This window comes from Mauremys mutica, unplaced genomic scaffold, assembly GCF_020497125.1.
Source record: "Mauremys mutica isolate MM-2020 ecotype Southern unplaced genomic scaffold, ASM2049712v1 001373F_np12_obj, whole genome shotgun sequence".
Classification (NCBI taxonomy): Eukaryota; Metazoa; Chordata; order Testudines; family Geoemydidae; genus Mauremys; species Mauremys mutica.
Window position 1 is genome coordinate 11,488 of NW_025423180.1, and position 16,589 is coordinate 28,076.

The following is a 16,589-nucleotide window of genomic DNA, read 5'->3' on the forward strand; positions in this document are numbered from 1 at the left end:
GCAGGGCGGCCAGTTACCTGGGGACCCCTTGCCCGGCGCTGAGATGCAGCCACCTCTGGGGCGGGGCGGCCGGTTACCCAGGGACCCCTCGCCTGGCGCTGAGATGCACCCACCTCTGGGGCGGGGCGGCTGGGGACATGGGGACCCCTTGCTGGGATGCAGCCACCTCTGGGGTGGGGCGGATGGTGACCCAGGGACCCCTCACCCGGCGCTGAGACGCACCCACCTGTGGGGCGGCTGGTGCCGAGGTCTGACACAGGAACCACACCTGACACCAGTTGATAGTTCCTTTACTTGTCCCCTGTGCTCAGTGAGAGCCGCCCGCCCCCCGCCCACCCCACACACGGCTACAGCGCAACAGCCACAAAAAACAAAATCCCCGACCCACAGCATGAGCATCTGCAGTCGCCCCCCACCCCCTCCCGGCCAGGAGGGGCGCTAGGTCCTGACTCTACCCCCACCAGGCAGGGGCCCCTGGCGCAGACATGGGGGGATGAAAACCGCTTTAAAAATTCATGGCTAGATGAACAAGGGCCCACAGGCGTTGAAGCAGGAGTAATGCCCAGAGAGGAATCCAGTGCTTTTCACTGGGGGGCGGTGGGCGGGAGCGGCCCCCCAGGAGCGGGGAGTTCCCCCTTCCAGAGCTCAGCAGGGGAGCCACCGTTAAAATTTCTGGGGGAGGAAGGAAGAGAAGGGGACCCTCCCCTCCCCCCCCAAGTTAATGACATTTAAAAGCCAAACCCCAGTTCTAGGGGCCCCCCTGTACAGCAGTGAGATGGGGGGCTCAGTGGGGGCTCCCCTCAGCGGGTAGGGGGGCAGCATTAGAAAGCCCAGACAGATACAGTTAAAATCCACCGCCCCACACCAGGGGCCAGGCCCCAGCTCTGCTGCAGGGAGGGGCGGCAGCCCAGCTCCCTCCCGCCCCGCCCTCAGAAACGGTCGTCATCCTGGTCGTCCTTGACTCCCCCCTTGAGCCGCAGGCGGGCGAAATCCTCGAAGACGATGTCGTCGTCCTGCCCGTAGCTGGGGTCGGGGGAGAGGGATGGACGTGGCGTTAAGGAGGGGGGGCTGCTCCCTGCCCCCCCCCCCTGTGGTGGGCTGGTCCCTCTCCTAATCTAGGACCCTGCACTGGGGGGGGGGGGGGGAGTCAGAAAGGAAAGCCCCCCCACCCCCACAGCCTGTCACAGGAGACCCCCAATCCCCAAGGTGCACTCCCCCCCCACCGCCCCCGGAGAGTCTCCGGTAACCCACTCACCCTCCGCCCCCACACAGATACAGCTAACTCCGTCCCTCCCCACGGGCCCCTCCCTGACACCGGCGCGTGGCCGAGCGCAGCTGGGGGGCTCCCTGGGCACGGGGGGAACATGGGGGGGGCTCTTACTGGGTTTCAAATTCGATGAGGTTGGTGTCGACGGGGACGTCCGTCTCGGGGACAACTGGAGGGAGGGGAGAAAAAAGCATTAATCCTCCCGGCCGGGCAACCTGCGACCCCTCGCCCGGCGCCGAGATGCGCCCACCTCTGGGGTGGGGTGGCCGGTTACCCAGGGACCCCTCGCCCGGCGCCGAGATACGCCCACCTCTGGGGCGGGGCAGCCAGTTACCCAGGGACCCCTCGCCCGGCGCTGAGATGCAGCCACCTCTGGGGCGGGGCGGCCGGTTACCCAGGGACCCCTCGCCCGGCGCTGAGATGCGCCCACCTCTGGGGCGGGGCGGCCGGTTACCCAGGCACCCCTCGCCCGGTGCCGAGATGCGCCCACCTCTGGGGCGGGGTGGCCCGTTACCCAGGCACCCCTCGCCCGGTGCCGAGATGCGCCCACCTCTGGGGCGGGGCGGCTGGTTACCCAGGGATCCCTCGCCCGGCACTGAGATGCGCCCACCTCTGGGGCGGGGCGGCCGGTTACCCAGGGACCCCTCGCCCGGCGCTGAGATGCAGCCACCTCTGGGGCGGGGTGGCCCGTTACCCAGGCACCCCTCGCCCGGCGCTGAGATGCGCCCACCTCTGGGGCGGGGCGGCTGGTTACACAGGGTCCCCTCAACTCTATTTAACCCTTACCTGACTGGGGCCGAGCCGGTGCAAATGCCTCGGGGGGCTCGGGGTGCATTAGCACAAAGGGCAGCTCCACAGACACATCCCTGCGGGAAGAGTGAAGGGGACAGTGAGAGGGGGGCAAGGAAGGGGCAACCGGGGGGGGAGGGGGAGGGGGAGAACATGTGACCAGGTACTTACCCTCCCCGTGATACAACCAGCTTCACCTTCACCCGGTACGAGACCAGAATCCCCAGCACCTCCTTGTTCGCCCCCTCCTTGACTCTGAAACAGAGCACGGGGTCAGCATGTGGCCACCTCTGGGGCGGGGCGGCCGGTCACCCGGGGACCCCTCGCCCGGCGCTGAGATGCGCCCACCTCTGGGGCAGGGCGGCCGGTGACACGGGGACCCCTCGCCCGGCGCTGAGATGCGCCCACCTCTGGGGCAGGGCGGCCGGTTACCCGGGGACACCTCGCCCGGTGCTGAGATGCGCCCACCTCTGGGGTGGGGCAGCCGGTTACCCGGGGACACCTCGCCCGGCGCTGAGATGCAGCCACCTCTGGGGCGGGGCGACCGGTTAACAGGGACCCCTCGCCCGGCGCTGAGATGCGCCCACCTCTGGGGCGGGGCGGCCGGTTACCCGGGGACACCTCGCCCGGTGCTGAGATGCGCCCACCTCTGGGGCGGGGCGGCCGGTTACCCAGGGACCCCTCGCCCGGCGCTGAGATGCGCCCAGCTCTGGGGCGGGGCGGCCGGTTACCCAGGGACCCCTCGCCCGGCGCTGAGATGCGGCCACCTCTGGGGCGGGGCGGCCGGTTACCCAGGGACCCCTCGCCCAGCGCTGAGATGCGCCCAGCTCTGGGGCGGGGCGGCCGGTTACCCAGGGACCCCTCGCCCGGTGCTGAGATGCGCCCACCTCTGGGGCGGGGCGGCCGGTTACCCAGGGACCCCTCGCCCGGCGCTGAGATGCAGCCACCTCTGGGGCGGGGCGGCCGGTTACCCGGGGACCCCTCGCCCGGCGCTGAGATGCGCCCAGCTCTGGGGCGGGGCGGCCGGGGCCCCGGCGATGGGTATAACGCCCCACCCCGGCCCCGCCCCGCTCACATGGTGCTGGAGGCCAGGTTGGTGTCCTCGTGTTTGAGTTTCCCGTCCAGCGCCAGGCCCCGCTTCTCCCGGTTCTGGCTCAGCAGCGGCGTCAGGGTGTAAACCCGGCAGAACGTGGAGCTGGGCGACACCTGGTCACTGGGCGCAGAGCAGGTGGGGGGTGAGGGGCTGGGTCCCCCCCGCCCCTTCCCTGCCCCCCCATGTACCCCCCAAGCCAGGGACCCCCCATGCACCCCCCAGACCCCCTCCCTGCCCCCCAAGCCAGGGACCCCCCAAGGAACCCTGAGCCCCCTCTCCGCCCCCCCCCGAGAACCCCCTTGCACCTCCAGCCTCCTCTCTGCCGCCCCAGCCAGGGACCCCTCCCCTGCAGTCCCGGCCAGGGACCCCCCAATGCACTCCCAGCCCCCCCCCGTGGATCTCTGACATCGGGGGGGGGTGACTCACTCTTGCTCGGTCTGGGCCACCGGACACTTGTACTGGGCCGTGCTGAAGAGGCAGATGTCTGCGTATTGCCGCACTACGGGGGGGACGGGGGGGGGGGTCAGGCTCGGGGGGGGCATGGGCAGCCCCCCCAGCACACAGCCCCCTCGGGCCCATGACCCCCCCAGCACACAGCTCCCCCGTAGAATCCCCCCAGCACACAGCCCCCCCACTCACCCCCAGCACTGCCCCCCAAACACACAGCTCCCCACACTCCCCCCACCACTGCCCCCCCACCCCTGTACAATCCCCCCAGCACACACACCCCCCGGGCCCATGATCCCCCAGCACACAGCCCCCCCCCGTAGAATCCCCCCAGCACACAGCCCCCCCACTCACCCCCAGCACTGCCCCCCCACCCCTGTAGAATCCCCCCCAGCACACAGCCCCCCCACTCCCCCCACCACTGTCCCCCCAGCCCTGTACAATCCCCCCCCAGCACACAGCCCCCCCACCCCGACCCACCTGAAACCTTGATCTTCTTCACGCTCTTGCTGGAGTTGTTTGTCACGTGGACGTTGACGCTGATGGGCTCCCCGTGGTAATAGAGCTGGGGGGGGACACACGCCGGGGGGGTCAGTGCGAGGCCCCCCCCCAACGACAGGGCCCCCCAGCCCCCCCCGGGGCCCCCAGCTCCGCCCACCCACCCACCCAGCACACGTCTCCTCCCCCGGATCCACCCCCCTCCCCCAGCCCCCCCGTTCCCTCCCCCAGCCCCCCACCTCCTTGTCCAGCGAGGCCTCCAGGTGCAGGGACCGGTCCGACATGAGGAAGTGCCGGGTGGTCTCGGCCATGGGCTGGGGGCCCGGCTTCTCGGGGGCGTACTGCACCTTCCGGATCACCAGCCGCACCGAGTTCCTGGGGGGGGGCGGGAGTCAGAGCCTGCCGGACGCCTGGGTTCTCTCCATGGCGCGGGGAGGGGAGTGGGGGCTGGTGGGTTAGAGCAGGGGGGCTGGGAGCCAGGACTCCTGGGTTCTTTCCCCGGCTCTGGGAGGGGAGTGGGGGCTGGTGGCTCAGAGCGGGGGGGCGTGGGCACCAGGACTCCTGGGTTCTCTCCCAGCTCCGGGAGGGGAGGTGGTCTCGCTCGCTGCCTGTCTGCAGCCTGCGCTGGGGGCTCACCCTGGGGTCTCCGGTACCTTTTGTGAATCTTTTCTTCCAGGGATTTGGCACAGAAAGCTCGGATCTCAAAATCGACCCCACAAGCCTGAAATAGTGGGAAAAACCCCATTAGCCCGGTGCCCCTCACTCCCGCCCCGCAGCCCCTGCCCCCCCCAGCCCTGCCGGTGCCCCTCACTCCCGACCCGCAGCCCCCCCAGCCCTGCCAGTGCCCCTCACTCCCGCCCCGCAGCCCCTGCCCCCCCCAGCCCTGCCGGTGCCCCTCACTCCCGACCCGCAGCCCCCCCAGCCCTGCCAGTGCCCCTCACTCCCGCCCCGCAGCCCCTGCCCCCCCCAGCCCTGCCAGTGTCCCTCACTCCCGACCCGCAGCCCCTGCCAGCCCCCCCCCAGCCCTGCCAGTGCCCCTCGCTCCCGACCCCCCCGGTCTGTACCTTGCCCGTGTCCTCTGGGCCGGGCTGTAGCGTCACGGAGCAGGGCAGGTTCTGTGGGATCTGAGACACAGGGTGCGTTACATGGGGTTCCCCGGCGGGGTGGGGGGGGTCTCTCTCTTGGAAGATGAAGAGGGGGCGTTGGGGGGGTTCCCGGGGCTGTCTCGCCGCAAAGGGGGGGCGTTGGGGGGGTAGGGGACCCGGGGGGACTCACCGTGAAGGCGAAGGGGGGTGTTGGGGGGGTACGGGACCTGGGGGGTCTCCCCGTGAAGGCGAAGGGGGCGCTGTTGGGGGGTAGGGGACCCGGGGGGGGTCTCCCCGTGAAGGCGAAGGGGGCGCTGTTGGGGGGTAGGGGACCCGGGGGGGGTCTCCCCGTGAAGGCGATGGGGGCGCTGTTGGGGGGTACGGGACCCGGGGGGACTCCCCGTGAAGGCTATGGGGGCGCTGTTGGGGGGTACGGGACCCGGGTGGACTCCCCGTGAAGGCGATGGGGGCGCTGTTGGGGGTGGGGTAAGGGACCCGGGGTGACTCACCGTGAAGGCGATGGGGGCGCTGTTGGGGGGTACGGGACCCGGGGGGTCTCCCCGTGAAGGCGAAGGGGGCGCTGTTGGGGGGTAGGGGACCCGGGGGGACTCCCCGTGAAGGCGAAGGGGGCGCTGTTGGGGGGTACGGGACCCGGGGGGTCTCCCCGTGAAGGCGATGGGGGCGCTGTTGGGGGGTACGGGACCCGGGGGGTCTCCCCGTGAAGGCGACGGGAGCGCTGTTGGGGGGTACGGGACCCGGGGGGTCTCCCCGTGAAGGCGATGGGGGCGCTGTTGGGGGGTACGGGACCGGGGGGGACTCCCCGTGAAGGCGAAGGGGGCGCTGTTGGGGGGTAGGGGACCCGGGGGGGGTCTCCCCGTGAAGGCGATGGGGGCGCTGTTGGGGGGTAGGGGACCCGGGGGGGGTCTCCCCGTGAAGGCGATGGGGGCGCTGTTGGGGGGTACGGGACCCGGGGGGACTCCCCGTGAAGGCTATGGGGGCGCTGTTGGGGGGTACGGGACCCGGGTGGACTCCCCGTGAAGGCGATGGGGGCGCTGTTGGGGGTGGGGTAAGGGACACGGGGGGACTCACCGTGAAGGCGATGGGGGCGCTGTTGGGGGGTACGGGACCCGGGGGGTCTCCCCGTGAAGGCGAAGGGGGCGCTGTTGGGGGGTACGGGACCCGGGGGGACTCCCCGTGAAGGCGAAGGGGGCGCTGTTGGGGGGTACGGGACCCGGGGGGTCTCCCCGTGAAGGCGATGGGGGCGCTGTTGGGGGGTACGGGACCCGGGGGGTCTCCCCGTGAAGGCGATGGGGGCGCTGTTGGGGGGTGCGGGACCCGGGGGGTCTCCCCGTGAAGGCGGAGGGGGCGCTGTTGGGGGGTGTGGGACCCGGGGGGACTCACCGTGAAGGCGAAGGGGGCGCTGTTGGGGGGTACGGGACCCGGGGGGGGGACTCCCCGTGAAGGCGAAGGGGGCGCTGTTGGGGGCGGGGTACGGGACCCGGGGGGTCTCCCCGTGAAGGCGAAGGGGGCGCTGTTGGGGGGTACGGGACCCGGGGGGTCTCCCCGTGAAGGCGATGGGGGCGCTGTTGGGGGGTACGGGACCCGGGGGGTCTCCCCGTGAAGGTGAAGGGGGCGCTGTTGGGGGGTACGGGACCCGGGGGGTCTCCCCGTGAAGGCGAAGGGGGCGCTGTTGGGGGGTACGGGACCCGGGGGGACTCACCGTGAAGGCGAAGGGGTGGGCGTTGGCCCCCAGTTTGCGCAGCAGCCGCTCCTGCAGGCGGGTGAGGGGGCGCTGCTCCTCGGGCAGGGGGGGCACGGCCTGGCAGGTGGCCGAGAACAGGTCCTTACGGAACGACAGGCCCAGCACGTCCAGGTCCTCGCGCCCATAGCGGAAGGCGCAGGTCAGCGTCACAAACACTGCGGGGGGGGGCGGGGGGAGGAGGAGACAAGGTGGGGGTGAGGGGAGGGGCCTCAGCCAGCTCCGCCCCCACCTCCCAAATCCCACCCCCCGCTCCCCAGTCTCTTCCATCTCTCCGAAGGAAGCCGTCCCAGGCCTTCCCTCGGGTTTGTTGCCCTGTTTCCCGCGAGGGGGCGACCGGAGCTGCCCGCCGGATTCGAGGCGTGGGCGTCCCCTGGATTTAGAGAGAGGGGATCGGATCTCTCTACTCCTGGGGGATCTCTCTCTCCTGCGCAGAGTTCACGTCCCCTGCAGGTTTCTCTGCTTCCCCGCAGCAAAATGCCTTTCTGACGGGGAAGAACAGACGAGCGGCCAGACTGGGTCAGACCAAGGGTCCATCCAGCCCAGGGTCCTGTCTGCCGACGGCAGCCAGTGCCAGGCGCCCCCGAGGGAACAAACAGAACAGGGAATCCCCGAGTGACCCAGCCCCTGTCGCCCATTGCCAGGTGCTGGCAAACAGAGGCTACGGACACCGTCCCTGCCCAGCCTGGCTAGTAGCCATCGACGGATCCGTTCTCCAGGAACTTAACTAGTTCTTCTTTGAACCCTGGTATAGTCTTGGCCTTCACAACATCCTGTGGCGAGGAGTTCCCCAGGTTCATTGTGCGTCATGTGAAGAAATACTTCATGTGACCCCCCCACCCCCAGCAGTAGGTTTCGACAGGGCAGGTGGCAGAGAGGCACTCTGGGGCGGGAGGCGGGACTGGGGGAGACCCGGCTGGTGGCTCCTACCCTGCGCCGGCTCAGCTGCTAGGCACAGCTGGGCTGGGGAGGACGGGACTTCCTCTTCCCCTGCACGGCATCCGGGGCCGGGTCAGACCCACCCCAGGTTTGTCCCCCGGCAGCAGGAAGCTCTGCAAAGTCCCCACCCCCCACTTCCTGCACCCGGCACGCCTCAGCTGCAGGGACCTGCTCCCCCGTCTGCCCAACCCCCATCCATATAGCCAGACCCTCCCGGCGAGCCTCACCCCACACCTAGAACCCCCCCCTCCCCGCACCTGGACCACCCCGATGAGCCACCCATACCCAGCTCCCCACCGCACCGAGCTCCAACCAGCTGCACCTGGATCCCCACCCCACCGAACCCCCCACACTCAGAACCCCTGCTGAGCTCTATCTCCCCCCCACATATCCCAGAACCCCCCCCCCCCAACAAACCCCTGTGCATCCAGATCCCCTCCACACCCGGATCCCCCACTGAGCTGCCCGCACCTAGATTGCCCCGCACAGAACCCTCTCAACCCACATCTGGATGCCCCACACCTGGATCCTGCCTTGCTGAGCCTGCCTGCCCGCCCCTGGCACAGAGGGGCAGGGCCCTGGGGTGTTTCGGTCCTTGCGCCGAGTCAGGGTTGCAACCTCCACATCTATCTGGCAAATCAAATGTGCCGAATTTCGCAGTGTTTTAAACCACCGCGCGCCTGAGCGCTCTCGCGGCTTCCCCGGAAAGTCCTTTTCCTGCGGGGAAGCCAGGAACTCTGCGGAGGACAGAAATTCTGCGCACGCGCAGTGGTGCACTATCCCCCCAGGAGTACATGATGTTCTCCCATGGGCTCCTGGCTCCTTTCCCACGGGACGCTGACACCCCCCCACCCCCGGGGAGAACAGAAACGCAAGGGGTGGGCCTGAATGCTCAGCTCTGCCCCCCCCCCCAGCCAGTCAGGGTCAAAGGAGGGAGTGGAGCCTAGAATTCCCCCCCACCCCGGGCAGATTCCCCCCACGCCTCCTCTCACCTTTCCGATCCTTCAGGTACTCAGGGTCCACCAGCACCACGCCATCTGCACGGGAACCGGGGTGGGGGTGAGACGGGGGCAGGACCCCACGGCCCTGTAGTAATCCCCAACCGCCACCCCCCCACTTTCTCCCCACACCCCCAACCACCTCATAGCCATCCCCACCACCAGCCCTCCACCACCCCCCAGAGCCACCCCAACCACCCCCATCCCCCCACAACCACTCAGAGCCACCTGCCCCCCTAAACCCCAGCCCCCCATTACTCCCCAGCGCCCTCCCTGTGAATCCTTTCCCCAATTCCCATGGCCAGCCTCCCCCCCACCCAATCACCAGCCCTCCAACGCCCCCCCAAACTCACCCACGGGATCCACCCGGTCCAGGTGATCCACGAAGTCCCGCTTCCCTAGGTAGACGGTGAGCTGTGGGGACAGACGGACACGGGGGTGGGAGTAGCGGGGGGGGGGACAGACGGCAGCCCGGGGGGTCTCCCAGGTCAAGCCTCCTCCGATGCAGGTTGCCAGAGCTCACAATTAACCTCCCCAAGCCCCTGCCCACCCCCCCACCCCCGGTTACCTGGGTCCCCAGCCGTTTCGTGAACACCCGGATGCCTCGGGGCACCTCGCAGCGAATCCTGTCCAGCTCGAGGGGCTCCATTCCCCCACCGCCCCCCAGCCTCCTTCCAGCGCCGGCGTCTGTTTATCTGCCGGCTCCCAACTCCCCCGGACTCTATGGGGAGCGGGCCCCCAGGGATGCGGGAAGCCAATCAGGAGGTGGCGGGGGGGGGCAGGTGCATGGAGACCCAACGTAAACAAACCATCGCTCTGGGGTGGCAGTGCAGGGGGGGGGGGGGTTAACCCTTTGCTACCTGGAGCCGGCAGGGCCCATCTCCCCACACCAGACCCTGACACGACCCCACCCCCCGCCAATACCATGGAGAAGAGCCCCCCCAGGACCCCCCTCCCACACACACACTCTCCTGGGCCCTGCCTCCATCCCACAGGCCCCGCCTCCGCCACCCCCAGGCTCTCTGTGCACAAGCCCCCCGGCCAAGCCGTGCGAGGACTGGGCGCTCACTCGCGCGTGCAAAGACCCGTGCGACGGGAGGGGGGGGAACAGGATCCTCGTCGTCAGCGCACGAGGGAGGAAACCAGGCAGGGGAGGAATCGCCACAGGAAACCAAAGTGGGGAGCGACCAGTTCTCACACGCAGCGCCCGAGGCTGGGGGGCAGGGGCTGCGGGTCGGGAGTGAGGGGCGCCGGCAGAGCTGGGGGGGGGGTGGCCTGGGCTGTCACTCACCTTGCAGTTGGGACTTGATTTCTTGAAGACCCTGTGGGGGAATTGGGTGGGGGAGACATGGGTCAGAATTGACTGGTAGAACCCCCCCCCCCATCCATCTCTGGGTACCCCAGGCTGACCTTTGACCCCTCCCCCCCCAAAGCTCAGGCTTAGCCGGTTGCCATGGAAACAGGATCCGGACCAGTTGCCCTGGTGTTACCGTAGCAACGGGAACAGCTGGGAGGGGGGAAGCCTAAGGGATCCTTGTTCCTCTCCTGCCAGGATGGGGGGGGGGGGGCAGGAGCGACCGAGGTCCTGCCCCCACCTCACCCTGAAAGGGGCCCCCCACAGAATCCCTTCCCCGGCCCCCCAGATACAGGCCCGACCCCCACGGCCTATTTCCCGGGCATGGGGCAGGGAACCCCCCTCCCGCTCCAGCCCGGGGCACGGCACCCCCCATCTCTGCCCCCCCGATCTGCCTGGGAGGGGGGTCCCCACGCCAGCCCGTTCTCGGCCGGGGGGGACGGACAGAACAGGACCCAGGACTCTCCCCCCACACTTGGTCCCGTCGGGGGATTCAGAGCTGGTCTCCCCACCCCGCCGGCAACCCCCAGGTTGCTATGGAAACTGCCAGGCCCAAGCCCTATGCAGGGGGGAACAAATGGGCTGACGTTTGGGGGTCACGGCCCTCGCCCCCCCTCTCCTGAGGAGCGAAGCAGGGGGGGAAGGGACCATGGGGCCGCCTCCCCTCCCCCCCCCGGAAGGCGCAGCAATTCGTAGTGCGGCCTCAGAGCCGTGGGGGGGGGGGTGTGAATGGGGAAACCAGCTCCCGGTAACAGAACCAGCGCAGGGGCTGCGGGTCGGGAGTGAGGGGCACCGGCAGAGCTGGGGTGTGGGGGGCCGGGCTGCCAGGGGCTGCGGGGCCCAGGCTTGGTGTGTGTGTGGGGGTGGGGGGGGGCTGGCACGAGCTGGGGACACGTCTCTGACAGGACGTGGCGTTTCCTGTTTTGTTTCCTAGGCAGGATATTGTGAGGAAGCCCCGGGGGGGGGGACGCGGGTGACAGTTGTGAGGGGGGAGGCGGGTGACAGTTGGGGGGTCTCCCTGCACCCCAGGATTCTGCTACTCGTCCCCGATCCTGAGCCCGCTCCACGGCAGCCCCTGGGGGATGTGACGGAGTCGGGCCCCCGAGACAGGCCCCTGTACAAACAGCCGCCCCACCCCAGAGGTGGCTGCATCTCCAGCCTGGGAGCGGTTTGGGGCAGGAACTGAGCCTTTTTCTGAAGCCAACCGGGGAGGGGGCAACTGGGGTCCCCCCTCCCCATGATAGCCCCTCCCCCCCACTTCTTCTCCACTCCCCACCCCCCAGGGCAGTTACTGACATCCGACCGCCGAGCTCTGTGGCTTTCACTTCCTCTTTCTGACCCGCCCTGGAGCCAGGAAGAGTCCCCACAGCTCCCAACGGCCCCAAAGCCCAGGGCTGGGGGGGCAGGGGCTGCGGGTCGGGAGTGAGGGGCACCGGCAGGGCTGGGGGGGGTGCTGGGCTGGCAGGGGCTGCGGGTCGGGAGTGAGGGGCACCGGCAGGGCTGGGGGGGGCAGGGCTCCTGACCTCCAACCCCTTATCACCAGGGCAATAAACCCCAGGCAATAAACGTCCTCACCAAACATCCCAGACAGGTGCCTCCCGGTGCCAGCCCCAGCCCTGAGGGGGGGGGGGGGAAGGGCCCTGTAGCCCCTGTCTCTAGGCCTAAAGGACCCAGGTGTCCTGGACCTAAGTGACACTCGCCCAAGATGCCCTGAGGAACCCGGGCGTCCGGGGCATGGCCCGTGCCAGGGACCGATGTCGCTGTAAATCCGGTTCTGCCCCGAGCGCCTGGCACAGCCGGATTAGCCGCGGGGCGGTATCTGGGTCTTCCCGGGCCTGACCCACTTCCTGGGATGCCTGGGTTCTCTCCCCGGCTCTGGGAGGGGAGCGGGGGCTGGTGGGTCAGAGCGGGGGGGCTGGGAGCCAGGACTCCTGGGTTCTCTCCCCGGCGCTGGGAGGGGAGTGGGGGCTGGTGGGTTGGAGCAGGGGGGGCTGGGAGCCAGGACTCCTGGGTTCTCTCCCCAGCTCTGGGAGGGGAGTGGGGGCTGGTGGGTTAGAGCAGGGGGGCTGGGAGCCAGGACTCCTGGGTTCTCTCCCCGGCTCTGGGAGGGGAGTGGGGGCTGGTGGGTTAGAGCAGGGGGGGCTGGGAGCCAGGACTCCTGGGTTCTCTCCCCGGCGCTGGGAGGGGAGTGGGGGCTGGTGGGTTGGAGCCGGGGGGGCTGGGAGCCAGGACTCCTGGGTTCTCTCTCCAGCTCTGGGAGGGGAGTGGGGGCTGGTGGGTTAGAGCAGGGTGGCTGGGAGCCAGGACTCCTGGGTTCTCTCCCCGGCTCTGGGAGGGCAGTGGGGGCTGGTGGTTAGAGCAGGGGGGGCTGGGAGCCAGGACTCCTGGGTTCTCTCCCCGGCTCTGGGAGGGGAGTGGAGGCTGGTGGGTTAGAGCAGGGGGGGGGCTGGGAGCCAGGACTCCTGGGTTCTCTCCCCGGCGCTGGGAGGGGAGTGGGGGCTGGTGGGTCAGAGCAGGGGGGGCTGGGAGCCAGGACTCCTGGGTTCTCTCCCCGGCGCTGGGAGGGGAGTGGGGGCTGGTGGGTTAGAGCAGGCGGGGCTGGGAGCCAGGACTCCTGGGTTCTCTCCCCGGCTCTGGGAGGGGAGTGGGGGCTGGTGGGTTAGAGCAGGGGGGGCTGGGAGCCCGGACTCCTGGGTTCTCCCCCGGCTCGGGGAGGGGAGGGGGTTGGGAGCCCGGACGCCTGGGTTCTCCCCCCGCCGGGGGAATGGGGGTGACCTGCCCCCCTGCACCGCCCGCCCCCCGGCCCGGCCCCCACCTGGTCCCCGCCTTCTCCCCCATGGCGGCTCCGGGCGCCGCACGCGCCGCGCTGGGCTCGGGGCTCCGGGTGCGGGTTGCGCGCGGGAGCGGGAGCGGACCCGAGTGAAGCCATGGGCAGCCCCGGGGGCCCGGGTCACGTGGGGGGGAGGCGCAGCCAATCAGGGGGCGCGCCCGGGAGGAGGCGGATGGGGGGGGCGGGGAGGGGGGAAGAGACGTCAGGAAGGGGGGAGGGGGGGTGTTGCTGCAACCTTGTGGCGAGCCAGGGGAATGACCCCCCCCGGGACAAGCACCGCCCCCCCCCCCGCCTGCATGCACCGTGACCCCCCCCGGGACATGCACCGTGACCCCCCCGGGGCATGCACCGCCCCCCCCGCCTGCATGCACCGTGACCCCCCCCGGGACAAGCACCGCCCCCCCGCCTGCATGCACCGCCCCCCCGCCTGCATGCACCGTGACCCCCCCGGCTGGCAGCACCCCCCGCCCGCCTGCAGGCTCCGTGACCCCCCCGGGACAAGCACCGCCCCCCCGCCTGCATGCACCGCCCCCCCGCCTGCATGCACCGTGACCCCCCCGGGGCATGCACCGCCCCCCGCCTGCATGCACCGTGACCCCCCCGGGGCATGCACCGCCCCCCCGCCTGCATGCACCGTGACCCCCCCCGGGACAAGCACCGCCCCACCCCCGCCTGCATGCACCGTGACCCCCCCCGGGGCATGCACCGCCCCCGCCTGCATGCACCGTGACCCCCCCCCGGTGCATGCACCGTCCCCCCCGCCTGCATGCCCCGCCCCCCCGCCTGCATGCACCGTGACCCCCCCCGGGACAAGCACCGCCCCCCCGCCGGCATGCACCGCCCCCCCGCCTGCATGCACCGTGACCCCCCCGGGGCATGCACCGCCCACCCGCCTGCATGCACCGTGACCCCCCCGGGGCATGCACCGCCCCCCGCCTGCCTGCACCGTGACCCCCCCGGGACAAGCACCGCCCCCCCCCCTGCATGCACCGCCCCCCCGCCTGCATGCACCGTGACCCCCCCGGGGCATGCACCGCCCCCCCCGCCTGTTTGGACCGGGACCCCCCCGGGGCTTGCACCGCCCCCCGCATTCATGCACCGTGACACCCGCGGGACAAGCACCTCCCCCCCGCCTGCATGCACCGCCCCCCGCCTGCATGCACCGTGACCCCCCCGGGGCATGCACCCCCCCCGCCTGCATGCACCGTGACCCCCCCCAGGACAAGCACCAGCCCCCTGCCCTGCATGCACCTTGACCCCCCCGGGGCATGCACCGCCCCCCGCCTGCATGCACCGTGACCCCCCCGGGGCATGCACCGCCCCCCACCTGCATGCACCGTGACCCCCCCGGGGCATGCACCGCCCGCCCCGCCTGCATGCACCGTGACCCCCCCCAGGACAAGCACCAGCCCCCTGCCCTGCATGCACCTTGACCCCCCCCGCCCTGCATGCCCAGTGTACCCCCCCCGACCCTGCATGCACCATGCACTTGCAGGGAGAAGCAGGCCGCAGGCAGCCCTGCAGCAAAGCATCCATTGTGCACCCTCCCCAAGCCAGCCTGCCGACCCCTGGCCCTGCCCCCTGCAACACCCCCCCCCCCGCCATGCATGGACCCCGGCCCTGCCCCCTGCAACACCCTCCCGCCATGCATGGACCCCGGCCCTGCCCCCGCCATGCATGGACCCCGGCCCTGCCCCCTGCAGCAGCACCCCCCCCCCGCCATGCATGGACCCCGGTCCTGCCCCACACCCGGAAAGTGGCCAGCTGCAGCCTGTCCCCCTGAAAGTGACCCTACCAGCTGTGAAAGCAAATCCCAGAGCCAGGCTGGGGCGTCTGCTCAGGGCTTAGTGCTGGCCCCAGACTTACCAGGCCTCTCCCCATCGCTCAGGCATGGGGGGGGCAGGTGTGTCTGGGCCCCCGGCACTGCAAGACACCCCCCCCCTGGGGGAAATTCTCCCTCTCTGGAGCCCCCCCAGCTGGCAGAGCTCACTCAGCATCCCCAGCTCCTGGGCATGGGCAGCAGGGTGCTGCTCAGACCCACGGCTGCCCCCCGCCCATCAGTAAATGGTTCCCAAGCCCCCGCCCCTGTCAGGAGAGATTCCCCCAGCCTCTGCTCCCCTTGAATCACCCAGCCCCCGCCCCGGCGTGCAGGGCCCTTCCCCTTGGGGCGGGAGGCACAGCGGTTTCTAGGCCCCTCTGATTGAGATTGATGGGCTGAGCAGTTTCCTGGTTGCCCCCCCCCAAGACGGCCCCTCCATTGAGGCGGCTGGTCAGGGCAATTTCCAGTCCCCCCCACCCCACTGGGATGGTCACACATTGTGGTTTCCAGTCCTTCCATGGGGATGGTCACACATGGTGGTTTCCAGCACCCCCACCCCACTGGGATAGTCACACAAGGCGGTTTCTAGTCCCCCCATTCGGCCGTCACACACGGCGGTTTCCAGCCGCACCCCCCCATTGGGCCGGTCACACATAGCGGTTTTCAGCCCCCCCCTCCATTGGGCCGGGCACACATAGCGGTTTCCAGCCCCCCCCATTGGGCCGGGCACACATAGCGGTTTCCAGCCCCCCCTCCATTGGGCCGGTCACACATAGCGGTTTCCAGCCCCCCCTCCATTGGGCCGGTCACACACGGCGGTTTCCAGCCCCCCCCATTGGGCCGGTCACACATGGCGGTTTCCAGCCCCCCCATTGGGCCGGTCACACACGGCGGTTTCCAGCCCCCCCCTCCATTGGGCCGGTCACACATGGCGGTTTCCAGCCCCCCCCATTGGGCCGGTCACACACGGCGGTTTCCAGCCCCCCCCTCCATTGGGCCGGTCACACATGGCGGTTTCCAGCCCCCCCATTGGGCCGGTCACACACGGCGGTTTCCAGCCCCCCCCCTCCATTGGGCCGGTCACACACAGCGGTTTCCAGCCCCCACCCCCATTGGGCCGGGCACACACGGCGGTTTCCAGCCCCCCCCCATTGGGCCGGGCACACACGGCGGTTTCCAGCCCCCCCTCCATTGGGCCGGTCACACATAGCGGTTTCCAGCCCCCCCTCCATTGGGCCGGTCACACACGGCGGTTTCCAGCCCCCCCTCCATTGGGCCGGTCACACACGGCGGTTTCCAGCCCCCCCCATTGGGCCGGTCACACACGGCGGTTTCCAGCCCCCCCCCATTGGGCCGGTCACACACGGCGGTTTCCAGCCCCCCCTCCATTGGGCCGGTCACACACGGCGGTTTCCAGCCCCCCCCTCCATTGGGCCGGTCACACATGGCGGTTTCCAGCCCCCCCCATTGGGCCGGTCACACATAGCGGTTTCCAGCCCCCCCATTGGGCCGGTCACACACAGCGGTTTCCAGCCCCCCATATTGGGCCGGGCACACACGGCGGTTTCCAGCCCCCCCCATTGGGCCGGGCACACACGGCGGTTTCCAGCCCCCCCTCCCGAACGCGGCGCGATGACGCACGGCTAGCCGGCGGGCGCGCGCGGTTCCCAGGGCCCCCAGTCGTCTGGGAATGACGTCAGGGGCGCGCGCG

General features: G+C 70.4%; 1 protein-coding gene across 1 annotated transcript; it reads right to left on the minus strand.

Moving 5' to 3' along the window:
* Nucleotides 1–360: 360 nt before the first annotated feature.
* ARRB2 (arrestin beta 2) lies at nt 361–13,170 on the minus strand. The gene is made up of 15 exons (XM_045000851.1): nt 13,045–13,170; nt 10,167–10,197; nt 9,229–9,289; nt 8,870–8,914; nt 6,900–7,096; nt 5,159–5,218; nt 4,748–4,815; nt 4,334–4,469; nt 4,077–4,161; nt 3,576–3,648; nt 3,132–3,269; nt 2,228–2,311; nt 2,054–2,133; nt 1,382–1,436; nt 361–1,023 (listed from the first exon to the last, which is right to left on the minus strand). The coding sequence occupies exons 1-15, from the start codon at nt 13,065–13,067 to the stop codon at nt 930–932; spliced, it is 1,230 nt and encodes a 409-aa protein (XP_044856786.1). The 5' UTR covers nt 13,068–13,170; the 3' UTR covers nt 361–929.
* Nucleotides 13,171–16,589: the final 3,419 nt, after the last annotated feature.